Source organism: Pteronotus mesoamericanus, unplaced genomic scaffold (assembly GCF_021234165.1).
Source record: "Pteronotus mesoamericanus isolate MK-2021 breed Mesoamerican mustached bat unplaced genomic scaffold, CSHL_Meso_final scaffold_636, whole genome shotgun sequence".
Classification (NCBI taxonomy): Eukaryota; Metazoa; Chordata; class Mammalia; order Chiroptera; family Mormoopidae; genus Pteronotus; species Pteronotus mesoamericanus.
The window spans coordinates 1,437,304-1,450,475 of NW_026555324.1; the positions used below are offsets into that span (position 1 = coordinate 1,437,304).

At 46.6% G+C, this 13,172-nt stretch overlaps 1 protein-coding gene across 1 annotated transcript in view; it reads right to left on the reverse strand.

Annotated features, from left to right (window-relative positions):
* MUC16 (mucin 16, cell surface associated) overlaps positions 1-13,172 on the reverse strand; it is a 70,837-nt gene that overhangs the window by 37,083 nt on the left and 20,582 nt on the right. The window contains exons 11-20 of the mRNA XM_054562133.1: positions 12,608-12,643; positions 12,319-12,384; positions 11,552-11,682; positions 11,397-11,464; positions 9,318-9,490; positions 7,244-7,279; positions 4,397-4,477; positions 2,321-2,445; positions 2,107-2,174; positions 103-275 (exon numbers count right to left, since the gene is read on the reverse strand). Coding sequence (XP_054418108.1) covers positions 103-275; positions 2,107-2,174; positions 2,321-2,445; positions 4,397-4,477; positions 7,244-7,279; positions 9,318-9,490; positions 11,397-11,464; positions 11,552-11,682; positions 12,319-12,384; positions 12,608-12,643 — 957 coding nt within the window. The remainder of the gene's footprint in view (positions 1-102; positions 276-2,106; positions 2,175-2,320; positions 2,446-4,396; positions 4,478-7,243; positions 7,280-9,317; positions 9,491-11,396; positions 11,465-11,551; positions 11,683-12,318; positions 12,385-12,607; positions 12,644-13,172) is intronic.

A 13,172-nucleotide genomic window follows, 5' to 3' on the forward strand; every position in this document is an offset into this window, starting at 1 on the left:
AGGTCCATTCAGCGCACATGGCCAAGCCCCTAAGGGCCAGGTCAGAAAAATCTCAAGTCAAGTGCCCCACAAAGAGGAAGAGACCACGCTGCAGCTGCTCACCATTGACATAGAGACTGTCCCTGTCCAGCATGTAGGGTCCCAGTGTGGTGATGCCATGGGTCAGCTGTCTCAGCTCCCAGTATAGCCGTTCTCGGTCTAGTCCAGGGCCTTCAGGGTCAGGGTGATGAGTGCAGATGACGTCCACTCTGGTGGCTGCCTCTTCCTTCTCAGGGCTGGGTGAGAAACTCCGCATGGTTGGTCCAACTATCTCTGCACCGTTCATCCTTCCTTCCCTCTTTCTGCCAGCCCCTGAGACAGGAGCTTGGGCGACTCTAGTTAACAAGGAACCTACTGCCTCGGGAAGATGACCTCCATAAACAAACAGTTAGGAAACCACGGGCCCTGACTAGTGTGGCTCAGTGGATTGAGCGCTGGCCTGTGAACCAAAAGGTTACCAGTTCGATTCCCAGTCAGGGCTCATGCCTGGGTTGCAGGCCAGGTCCCCAGTAGGGGACACACAAAAAGCAACCACACATTGAAGTTTCTCTCCCTCTCTTTCTCCCTCCCTTTACCTCTCTAAAAATAAATAAATAAAATCTTTAAAAAAGAAAAAGAAAACCATGGGACTCTAAGCCTCCTGAGGGCCTGGGACAGACGCTTCTGAGAGCACTTGGTGTGTGACAGACAGAGAAGGCACTGTTGAAGGGGGTAGACTATCCTGGGAGATGCCAAATGAAGCCAAGATGGCCAAGTCCTGTTGCAGACCCTGGCAGACACAACCAGGTGCTTCGAGTCAGTCTGTAATGGGTGGAGGTGGCCCCAGGACAGATGACCATTGGCATGGCCAGCAAGTGACATTTTCCTTCAGAGAGCAGGAGTTTTCAAATGGTGGGATCAGAGGGCTAAAGTTACTCTCTCTAGATCCTATGGACCAGGAGAGCTGGGCCATTTTTAAAGCAATTCAAGGGACAAAATGGCCAGAGAGAGATACCTTTTTGGTTGGTGTGTCTAAAAGTGTGACTCGTCCAACCTAAAGCCTCCCTGTAGCAGCACCCTTCTCCAGAGAGAAAGGGGCTCCCTGCCTCAGGGCCGTGATGGAATGCCTCCCGTAGTAACCACTGCCATCTATTAAATACTAAGTGTGCAGCAGGCCCAGTATTTTGTACTCATGTGATTTAATCCTCAAAGCATCCCTATGGGCTGTGTTGCTCATTTCCCACAATCTTTATTATACCAAGTATAGTATATATTATATATTATATAAAGCACAAATAAATAAAATATATAATAAATAAACATATATATTTAATATATAATGATATATATTTACTTATAGTTTATTATTGCATTATATCTTGTCCATATATAAATTATACAGTTTACCTGCTATACCTATACCTAACATACATACATGCATGTGTACACACTAAGTTATATAGATTACGATTTTGATAATGTATATTGTGCATTATACCAGCGTCAACCCATTTTCACCCCAGGCCTGAGCATCCCAATGCCCTTTTTAGCTCCTCTGAGGGGATGTGTCCGCCTGAACCCCAGCCACCCCTGGGCAGGGCAGGGCCGGCTCCCGTCGGCTGAGCCCGGCCCATTTGGGAGCTCGCTTTCTCTCTGGAACACCAGCTTTTCTCCCCTCTTAGGCTCTCCGGGCAAGTTCCTTTAGAGAGGTTGTCAGATTGGTGTTTTCCATACCCTGCAAGGTCATCACGTGGGCAGAGGAGACAGTGCTTCCTAGGGGCGAGGTGTTAGGGGTCTACAACCCGAAATGCTGGGATTTCTCTGTGACGCCGGCACCAGCTACTGAATCCCTCTGAGCCTCAGTTTCACCTTCTGCTCTCGCCACACGAGGCTGTTGCAGGGACTGATGCAATTAATTTTACAGTAAGAGCCCAGTGCCCTGGGTCTTAGTAATTTCTAGATGCTGCTATTGTTGTTGTAAGTATTTTCGATGCTTAGTTTCCATGGGCAGTAGCTGTTCAAAGCCATGGAGCCCGTAGGTCAGGGTCCATCCCCTAGGCGGGCTGTGTTCTTTGGGGAGGGTCTCACCTGAGTGAAGCTAGTCTGCAGCCTGCGTAGAGTAGTCTCAGACTGCTGTTCTTGAACGCAGACTTGAGCTACGAGGGAGGAGAGGGGAGGTGAGAAGGAGCCACTGAGGGAGGCCAGGAGGAGCCGGGGCTTTGGTAAGGTGAATAGGGTAGAGGAGGTGAGGGCGGGGCCTAAGCGGGTGGGTGGGGCTGACGCTAGTGGGCGGGCCCCTCACCAGATCCTGCAAGATCCTCTCTGTGGCATTGAACTTCCTGGAGCCTGGGTGCCGCATGTCCTCCTCATAGTGCAGGTTGGTGATGGTGAACTTGAGGGTGAACGGCACCAGGGAAGGGGCAGCTGCTGCAGCGGGGGAAGGAAAAAGGAGGCCACACCTGAGCCTGGCCTGGGCTGGACTCTCAGACAACTTCTGGGGACTGAGATAAAGGGTGCAGGTCTGAGGAAGCGGGGGTTTAAAGTAGGCAGGTAAGTGACCTTGGACCAAAGACAGAAGGCTATAGAATAAGCAAAGCAAGATGCTGTTAAATGTACTAGCATGTGCATCCATTAGAATGGCTGTTCTATTTTTAAAAAGGAAAATAACAAGTGTTGCTGAGAATGTGGAGAAATTAAAACACTCATGCATTGTTGGTGGAAATACTGGTGGAAATCAGTTCCTCAGACCGTTAAACAAAGATTACCAGACCTCTCAACTTTACCCCCCTGTTTATACCCAAAAGGATTGAACACAGGGACTCAGACACTTGAACACAAATGTTCATAGCTATTGAACATAATATCCAAATGGTGGAAACAATATAAGTGTCCATGAAAAAATGATGGATAAACAAATGTGGTCCATCCATACAATGGAATAGTATTCAGCTATGAAAAGGAATGAACTCCTGATACATGGCACCTTGTAGATAAATCTTGAAAACGTTATGCTGAGTGAAAGAAGCCAGACACAAAAGGACACGTATTTGTATAATTCTCCTGTACCTAGAACAGGCAAATCCATAGAGACAGAAAGTAGAATAGAATAGTGATTACCAGGGGCTGGGGTGGGAGGCGCAGGGAGTCAGCGTTTAATGAGGGCAGGGTTTCTGTTTGCAATGTTGAAAAAGTCCTGGAAACAGGTGAAGGCCGTGGTTGCACAACACTGTGAATGTGCACTCAGAAATGGTTAAAACGGTAAATTCTCTGTTAGCTTCAAGTCCTCTCTTAGCCCCTCACCATTGTAACACCAGGGGCATGTTACTCAACCTGTGTGTACCTCCATTTCTTTAACTGTAAAATGAGGAAAATCATACTTTGTGAGAAAATTATGGAGGTTCAATGACTGTTAAATGAGAGTGCATTTCAAGGGCATTATGCTGAGTGAAAAACGCCAGTCACCAAAGGTCACGTGTTATCTGATCCCACTGATACAACATTCTCAAAATAACAAGACTAGGAACACAGTTTATAGATTAGTAGTTTGCAGGGGTTGGGCGGGGTTGGGTGTGACTTACAAAAGAGAAGCACAGAGATTTTTGTGGTGAAGAAACAGTTCTGTATCTTGATTGTGGTTATGGTTACAAAAATCCACATATGTGATAAAGTGGCACAGAACTACACACACATGCATACACACGAGTACATATAATAGTGAAATCTGAAATCTGAGTTCTGTAGATTCTGACACTGTTGATTTCCTGGCTTTGGCCTGTAGCCATGTGAGATGTAAATCATGGAGGACAGACAGGGTGAAGGGTACAGGAACCTCTGCACTATTTCTGGCAACTTCCTGTGAATCTACATTTGTATCAAAATGAAAATTCAGAAATAAAAAGTAGTGAGTGTTGAACAACAGGGCTCTTTTTTTATAGTTATTATCAATTGTAACTGAGTGTTTAATTTCATCTGCCTCAACACACTGCAAACTGGGCAAGCGGAGGGACCATGCCTGACTTAACATCTTGTTCCCTCTGCTGAGCACAGAGCATGTGCCCAAAAATATTTGTTGAACTAAATATTCTGATACTTCCAGTGCTAGGTGTTGTTGTTCACATTTTCATTTAACCTTCACAACGACCTTATGAAGTATTATTCCCACTTTTTAGGTGAGGAAACTGAGGCACCGAGAGGGTAAGTACATTGTCCAAGGTCAGCAGCAGGAGCAATGAGGAAGGCACATCTCTGCTCTCGAGGAGTTCAGAGCAGAGCAGAGGGTGCTGTGGCCGCTCCAGGCTCCCTAAACAGCAGCTTTGCTCTGCAACTCCCGGGCTCCAGCTCTGGGGCTTCCCAGAGGTGGCTGAGAGAGGCCACCTACCTGTGGAGCTGGGGAAGGGGGCTGGTGCCAGCGAGGTCCTTGGGAAGAGCTTGGAGGTCATAGCGGCTGAAGAGAAATCGCCTGGAGTAAGAATGGAGACTGTGAGTGTGGCACGAGAGACTCTGTGCATCTTTCCTGTCCAGCCCAAGCCGCTGATGCGGGGGAGGTGAGTGAGGCGGCCAGGTCGTCCGGCTTCCTCTCCTCTCAAGGCCCTGGGGCGGGGGATTGGCTGCCGTCCACAGGGCCTGGAGCGCCTGGTCATCAGCGCCCTGCGTACTCACCGCTGGGGGTGGAGGCTGAGCTCCGATGAGCGTAACCTGAAATGAGCAGGGGAGGGATGTCCAAGATACAGGGCGAGGACACAAGCCCTTATCCCAAAGGGAGACTCCAAGTCTACACAGTTCAACAGCAGTGGTTCAGGGGCAACTATATCTTGTTTCTAAAGGACTGAGAAATCAAAGGTCCAGTCTGTGCCTTCGTGGGCTTGCAGTTTATTTGGGAAGATACCTATACCCACATTTCTAGAACATGGGCTTGCTAACTGCTTCTCAGGGTCTAGGGGGATTTTGAGACATTGGTGGGGGCCTAGATAAATAGCCAGACTCTTGAATCTCCATTAGCTTCAGCCAGAGGGACATTGTCAGTCCTCTGTGTGGAGAAGGGCTTTTGTGCCTCGGGCAAGCGTACAGATCCCTCCCGGGGATGCACAGATGCCAAGGAAAGAAGCGCGTTTGCACACTGGAGGGTCTATGGGGGTTCTTGAGTTATCAAAGGAGATTGCTCAGGCAGAAGGTCACACGGAGGAGCGCTCCCGTGGCAACCGGGGAGTCCGCATCCCCTCTGGGAAACAAAGGAACACGCACTGCACTGCGTAACTGCCCCTCAGCCCTGCGGGACGTCCCTAGCGCTGTTAAGTGCCTACTGACAGAAAGTAGAATGGTAGTTGCCAGGGCCCGAGGGGAAAGGAAAATGGAGGTTATTTTTTAAATGGGTTTAGAGCTTCAGTTTAAGATTAAAAGGTTCTGGAGATGAGTTACACAACAGGGTGAACATACTCAACACTATTGACCTGTACACTTACAATGGTAAATTTTCTGTTATGTATATTTTACCGCAACTTTAAAAATTTAAATCAATTATACATACACACAAACCCAGAGTTTTACTCTTTTTAAAAACTCTTTTCTCTGACAGATTTACTGAAGGTAGGTCCCTGCTATGGAGCTATGTGAGGGCATAGGTAGATAAAGTTACTATTTCTGACAAAATAGAACTAGGAAACAGTGCTCTTGTGGGCCAGAGAGGAGAGAGCTTATTACCTGCTAAAACAAACAAACAAAAACAATAACATCCCCAAGAGGATAACAGCACGCAGAGTACACACAAGCATAATTTACAATATCTAGAATACCATCCAACGTTATTTGACTTAAAAGAATCAGAAAAAAAAAATCTACCCAATCAATAAGGGAAAGATAAGTAACAAATGCAAACTCCAAGGTGAGCCAGGTGTTGGAATTAGTAGGTGCAAACCTTAAGGCAGCTGTTAGAACTACGCTCCGCGAGGTAAAGATAAACACATTTAAAATAAGTGTAAAGATAGATGTTCTCAGCAGAGGAAGGGAAACTATTGAAAAAGAGTCAAATGCAAGTTGCAGAACTGAAACATACAGCATCTGAGGTAAAAAAAAAAAAAATCACTTGATGGGCAGGATGGAGATGACACAGGAAAGGGTTCGTGATTTTTAAAGATATATTAATAGAAATTATCAAATCTGAAGAAGAAAGAGAAAAAAATGGTTTAAAAAATAAACAGAGCCATCCTGACTGGTGTGGCTCAGTTGGTTGGGTGTCGTCCCTCAAAGTAAAAGGTCGTCGGTTTGATTCCCAGTCGGGGCATGTGCCTGGATCCGGGTTTGGTCCCCAGATGGGGTACATACAAGGGGCAACCTATCACTGTTACTCTCTCACATTGATGTTTCTCTCCCTCCCTTCCCTGCTCTCTAACATGCATACATACATACATAAAATCTTAAAAAAAAAAAATGAACAGCGCCTTAGCATTTCTTTGGAGGACCAGAATAAGAGAAAGAGATAAAGGCAGGAAAAAAAATAAGAAATAGTGGCTGAAACTTCCCCACATTTCTTAAAAACTTACATTTCCAGATTCAGAAGCTTAGAAAATTCCAAATAGTATAAACTCAAAAAAAAAACAAAAAACAAAAAACAAAAACCCAACCCCCAAAAACCCACCCTGCCCAGTCACTTCATTTAAGATTGTCTGGGAAGGTCTTTTGGAGAAGGCGATGATGGTCCCGAGATTTGAAAGGCATTAAGATGCCAAGAAGAGTGGATTTTCAAAAAGGGTCAGTATAAGGGCCAAAGGTTAGGGCACTAGAAGAACACACAAATATCTCACGTGGCCAAAGTTTACATGCAGATAGAATGAGGGTAAAGGCTGAGGCTGGATAGTTAACAGGGACCAGACTACACAGAAGTAAAGTTTTGTAGACCTCGAAGAGCAGGGTCTGACCTGTAGAGCTGAGAATGGGTCATAAAGATGTGAAAGATTCTGGAGAGAACATAGAAGTCACTGAAGCTGAGGAAAAAATAAAATGTGGGAGAAATAATTGAGTCCCATCCTGAAGGAATGAGGGGCAGAAGCTGTTCATTGGAATTTGGGCTTCTATCTTCACTCAGAGCAAGACCTTGGGTGGGTGACAGGCTGCTGTGAGGCCGGGGCTGGACGCTTTGGAGGGGACACCAGTAGCTCCTTTCCTGAGGAATGCGCTCTGGGGAATAAGGGTCTTCTGGGCACTGACTGACGTTTCAGTTTTGAATACTCACTGCTTGTGGCGGGGGTCCAGGTGCGACGGCTATAACCTGCAGGAAGGGAGAAAAGAGTGAAGAAGTCCTGTTGGATGGGTAAGATTTAAGGAGGAGGAGATGGTAGACCTAGAGACAAAATGCATTAACAAACTTTCTGAGGTTCCTAAATGAACGCTAATGGCTTCATTTCACTTGGTGGCCTTGTCCTTTGAAAATAATGATATCATCACCATTATTATTGCCCAAATAAAAATACAGTAACAGCTGCCTGTATTTATTGGGAATGTACTATGCACCAGAAATAATGCTGAACCCATTACAAGGGTAATGGGGCAATTTTATGTACTAGTGTGTGTTCCAAGCCTCATCTGTATTCTTTCAATCCATTAAGGTGATTTTATCCATGTTCTCTCAGCTTCTCTCTCTTCATAATATTTTATGATTGTGTCATTTTATTTTTCTAGCTTTGTTTCTGGTTTTCTGGTGATGGATAATAGAGAAATGGCAGCAGCTTGAGAGAGTGGCGTGTGAAGTAAATGTCCAGCGAGATGGAGGAAAGGGAAGGTACGTGTGCTGGGCACTATTCGAGAAACCTGGGAGATGGGGAAGGATAGTAAAAAAGAGAAGAGACTTGGAGGGCAGGTGGATGGTGTAAAGCTTGGAGCATGAAAGAAACTAGGGAAACGAGAATTTTTCATGAGTATTTCTCTGGGTCATGGATTGCCTCTCCTTGGATGCTCTGTGAGAGAGGTGAGCAAAGACTGGACCCAGAGGCGCCCTGGGATTTTCTTGGGTTACTGCTGAATGATCTCATTTCATTTTCAGAACAGTCCTGCCTGGTATGTATGTTTATTCTATAAATGGGACATTAGCACCTCAAGAGGTTACATGACTTGCTCAGCATCACACAAAACAGATACTATTAACCACTGCTTCCGGTCTCGGTCCCGGTCCTGAAGTTAAATCTTCTATGGACATAGAGCAGGATGTGCTATTGTCAATACAAATATATATTTCAAGCCACAGGTAAAAGGAACTGTCAAGCTGATCTAGAGGGTAAATAACTAATTAAGCATTAATTTAGATTGTTAGGCTAGTGGTCATTAATGCTCTTTCCTGTCCTAAGATTTGAGCTTTCTCTATCTGAATGGTCCTCAGTGTTGCCTTGTGGTTAGGAACTTGGAGTTTAGACTCAATATTGCGTTTGAGTCTTGACTCTGCCAATGTGTCATGGCTGGATTATTTGGGGCCAATGACTTCCCGTCTGAATGCATGGCGGCTCCCTAAAACGAGTATTATAACTCACAGGGTTTAGAGTAAGATTAATAGGTGATAATACAAATGAAATCCTTGTCACAATTCCTGGCACATAAGAATGTTTGGGTGAGAATTAGCCACTATTACAGTTATTCTCAGTGTTAGCACTGCTGTTAGGGGCACTGTGGCCAACAGTGTTAAGTACAGTTATGATTTGTGGTGTATTTGCTAAGTGTGGTGTTATTTCATGACAAGTTTCATGAGTATCATTCTGGCTGGCCCTTGGCGACCCAGGAAATGGCCGTAAGTTGTCATGATGGAGAGAGTGAAGTAGAGTGAGGGCTGGACTGGGCACCGCTGCCCCCTGGGGAAGGCGTAGCTGCAGGGCGTGCATCACCCACTTCCCTCTCTCGAGTCCGCGTGATCCTGTTGGGCTCTGACAGGAGGGGAAAACATTTCGTTCCAGGTGGTGAAAGAAGAAAGAAAATTGACCTCCTGTGGCATGTTAAGCACTCAAAAATGAGCCCCCAAGGAAATGCTAGGTTTGTACCAGAACTCTGAATCTGTGTACAGCACTATCTCAACCTCAACATTATTGACATTTTGGTCTAGATAATGTTTCATGGTAGGGGGCTGCCTTGTGCATTGTGGGATCTTTAGCAGCATCCCTGGCCTCTCCCCACCAGATGTCATTAGCACCCCTCCAATCATGACATGAAAATGTCTCTGGACATTCCCAATGGCCCCTGAGAGCAGAATCACCTCCAGCTGAGAACTACTGGTATAGAGAGACAGGAGACTATAAGAGACTCCAGCTCTCAGCACAGACGCTCACCATTGACGTAAAGACTGTCTCTGTCCAGGGTGTAGGTGCCCAGCAGGGTGACGCCATGGGTCAGCCAACTCAGCTCCTGGTACAACTTCTCTATGTCCAGCCCAGGGCCCATGGGGTCAGGGTGGTAGGTGCAGACGATGTCCACTCCAGTTGTTGCCCTGTTCTTCTCCATCCTAGAGTGGTGGTGGGGTTAGGGAAATAGGGACATTCAGAGATAAGGGGGAATTATATACTTCACTCAACTCTTTCTTTCAAATTGACCTGTTTCCCCCGAGCTTTATGATATTCCTCTTTTTGGGTCTTGACTGGCTTCTCAGGCACGTTCTCTCCTGGGTGCTGGTCATCGAGGCACCTTCCCACTCCATAAAGTGTCTAATATTCAGGGCTTCATCCTCAGTCAGCTTCTATTCTCTTGCCTCTCATTTTTCTGGGGTCATTTGAGGTCATTGTTTCAACTACCATGTTTTATTACCATGAGGTCTAACCTCACTCTGTCTGGCCAAGACCTCTCCCCTGAGCTCCAGCAGCTTTAGGGTGTCTTTCAGACCTCTTAGATTCAAATACCTCAAATTAAGCTCATCATCTCCCCTCCTAAAAGCACACAACCTGCTCCTTCTCCCATGTTCCATATCCATGCCAGAGCCAGAGATGTAAGAGGTTTCCTGAACCTTCCCTCACCTTTTCTCCCCCAATCCAAGCAATATCCAGGTCGGGTCCAACATGTCACTGGTCTCCTCACCTTCTGTCCCAACATCCCTTCAAATTTTTCCATGCCCAGCTCTACCAGCGTTCAACTTAAAATAAATGATACAATGTCAGGGCTCTGCTTACAACTCCGTGTTCCCCATGGCTCTGAATAAGTATAACTAATACTATGGAACACCTACTGGTTGTTCCACTTTTACATTTGCTGTCTCTTTTGTTCTCTACAGTAACTCTCTAAGATCAACTCTGATGTGATTCCCACTTCATAATTGAGGAAACAAAGTCATAGTGTTGTTAAAGAAGTTCCAAAACCTCACAGGACTAGTGACAGAAACAGGATGGGACTTCAGGCATCTGGACATGGAGACCGTTGGTGCTCAGCCTTTTGCTGTGCCGAATCCTACGAACATCCCTTAGTGCGCCATTAACCCCAGCTCCGACCTGGACGCTTGATGTTATCTGCGTCTCAAAACTCATCCTGCAATTCCCCTGTCACGCAACTACATTCCTGTGCACCCATCCATCTGCTTGGCCAGTGTCCCAGTCAACTTACATCCTTCCTCCCCTCTTTCTACCTTCCTCTATTCCTTCCTTTTCCTTTTATCTTTTATTCAATTGCCATTTTCCCCACACTGTACTCTTCAGTGTCACAGAACTTCTCTCATGCAGCAGGATATTTCTCACATCCGCCCCATTACTTAAGCTACACCATCCCTTGAAATACCTGTGCCAATGTTTCTCCCACTTAACTGTCAAAACGTACCTGGGGCAGCACCTTCCTCAGCCTCCACTCAACTCCCCAGGCTTAGCTTCGAGTCCATTCTCTGGGCTCCTATGGCCCCCAAGTGGTGCTTTATCATTGTGTTAACCCCATTCATGTGATGATTTTTTGTGTGTTTTGTTTAAGTGTATTTATTTTATTTTAGTTTTAGTTTTTTTTATTATCAGAAAAATTTTTTTTATTATCACTATTACGGATGTCCCACCATTTTCCCTATATGGTGGCTGCGGGAACTTTGAGGAAAGAGCCCATGAGTGATTCTCTCAGCGCCCTTAGCATCTGTCACAGGGTGTTACCTGAAGGTGTATCCTTTCATGTTTGCTTAATGAGTCAACACTGCATCTTCTGACCATTCAGCATGAATGCTCTGTGGATCTGCTTATGCAAATAATTGAAGACCTTTGACAGACACCTCTTTCAGGAAGCCCTCTCTGATGCACTCAGCCAGAGGCAATGCCTTCCAAGTCTGCATCCCTGAAAGGCCCCCATCATTTATGATTCTTGCTTTGTAGTTGTCATGTTCAGGTTCTCACTGCCGGGTGAGCTTGCCCGTGACAATGCCCTTCCACATGTGTTAGGAAGGGCAGTCCTACCTGAGCTGGGCCAGCCTGCAGCCAGAGTACAGTGGACCGATGCTGGTGTTCTTGAACAAAGGAACAAGCTGGAGCGGAGGGAGAGGGAGGTAAGCTGAAGAGGCTGGGTGGGACAAGAACAAGGAAGGCCAGGGTAGGCATCCATGGGCTCTTACCAGGTGATTCAGAACCCTCTCAGTGGAGTTGAACTTCGCAGAGCCTGGGAGGCTCATGTCTGGGGTGTAGAGCACGTTGGTGATGGTGAAATTGAGGGTGAAAGGCACTGGGGCTGGGCCCACATCTGCAGCTGGAGGGAGGGAGAGAGGAGACCCATCACAATCTTAGGCCTGAGCTGGACGGGTGGGGCGTGTTATCTCTCGGTCCATAGCGTCCAGTTGTTGAGGCCTGATATAGGCAATCTGGGGCACCCCTCCTCCTCAGCCTGCCAAAGGGGAGGAGGGACCTCCATGCTAGGTGTGTGACGTCAGCTCCAAAAGGAACCTCAGCCCCTTCATCCCAGCGTGTTCAAAGGCTGACAAGCTGTAGGCATTTTGGTGGGAAGAGGAGGTGCTGAGATTTTTTGTGCTCTGCCTTGGGCCGCAAAGACTTGAGCAGTCTAGAAATCCAAATCATAGTAATCGCCACGAAGGAAATGGTGTTCTGAGCAAGAGCACACTGGGCTGAGATTCAGAGGACAGGGAGGAATCAGGCACAGCTGAGTTCTGAGAACAGTAAGTGCAGAAGGCCTGAGGATGGAAGGATGTTTGGGTCCCGCAGGAAAAGAAATGAGGCAGCTGCGGCCAGAGATTAGGGAGCGAGGGAGAGAGTGGGGCAGATTGTGCTGGGTGGGCATCATGGTAGAGATTGTGCAGAAATTCATCAGCCACAGAATGATGAGAGCTGAAGTTCAATGGGAAATGGGACTCAGAGGTTCGATTCCTACCTGTAGAGCTGGGGGTGGGGCTCAGAGACGCTGGGGGTCCTGGAGAGAATGTGGAGGTCACTAGGGCTGAAAGAAAATACAGTGTGAATAAAAATTGTTGTGCCCTGTCATGAAGCAATGGGAGGGCAGAGCTGTTCATGGGGATTTGCATCTGTAATCTGAGGCTTCTGGTGAGCTGCGGCTGCTCTGGGGCTGACAACCTGGACGATGGAGGATGCTTCCCTCTTGGGGACTAGGTTTAGGGAAGGAGGGTCCCAGAGACATAGGATATCAGGCTCTTATTACTCACTGCTAGTGGTGGGGGTCCAGTACCGATGGCTATAACCTGCAGAGAGGCACAGAAGAAGAGGAAGAGGGTGGGAGGAGGTTAAGAAGGTGGTGAGGGGTAGAAATAGAAACACAAGCATGCAAACCCTCCTCAGTGCTTTCTCTGAGACACATCAATCAATAGCAACAGTATTCTTTATGAGTTAACTGCCTGACACTCTGCTAATAGCGATTTCATCCTCGTTATCAGTAACCAGAAAGACAATAATGATGTTTGGGGGGTTACTAAGTGCCTGGAAGAACAGCCACTTATCAAATGAATAACAGGGACAACAATTGTGTCTGAGTGTTTCCAGCCTTCTTTGTGTTTTCTTTACCTATTAACTATAACTTTGTCTTTACTCTTTGAGTTTCTTCCACTACCCAACTCTCCAAAGACAGCTTGATCTGTGACAATGTAGTTCTCAGGCTTCTGTGATGCTGAATTGAGATAATGAGAGAGAGAGATGGAGAGAGAGAGAGGTGGGCTTGCAGAGGAATCATTCAGAGACCATAAAGTTGAAAAATGAGAGGAAAAAGGGGATTTT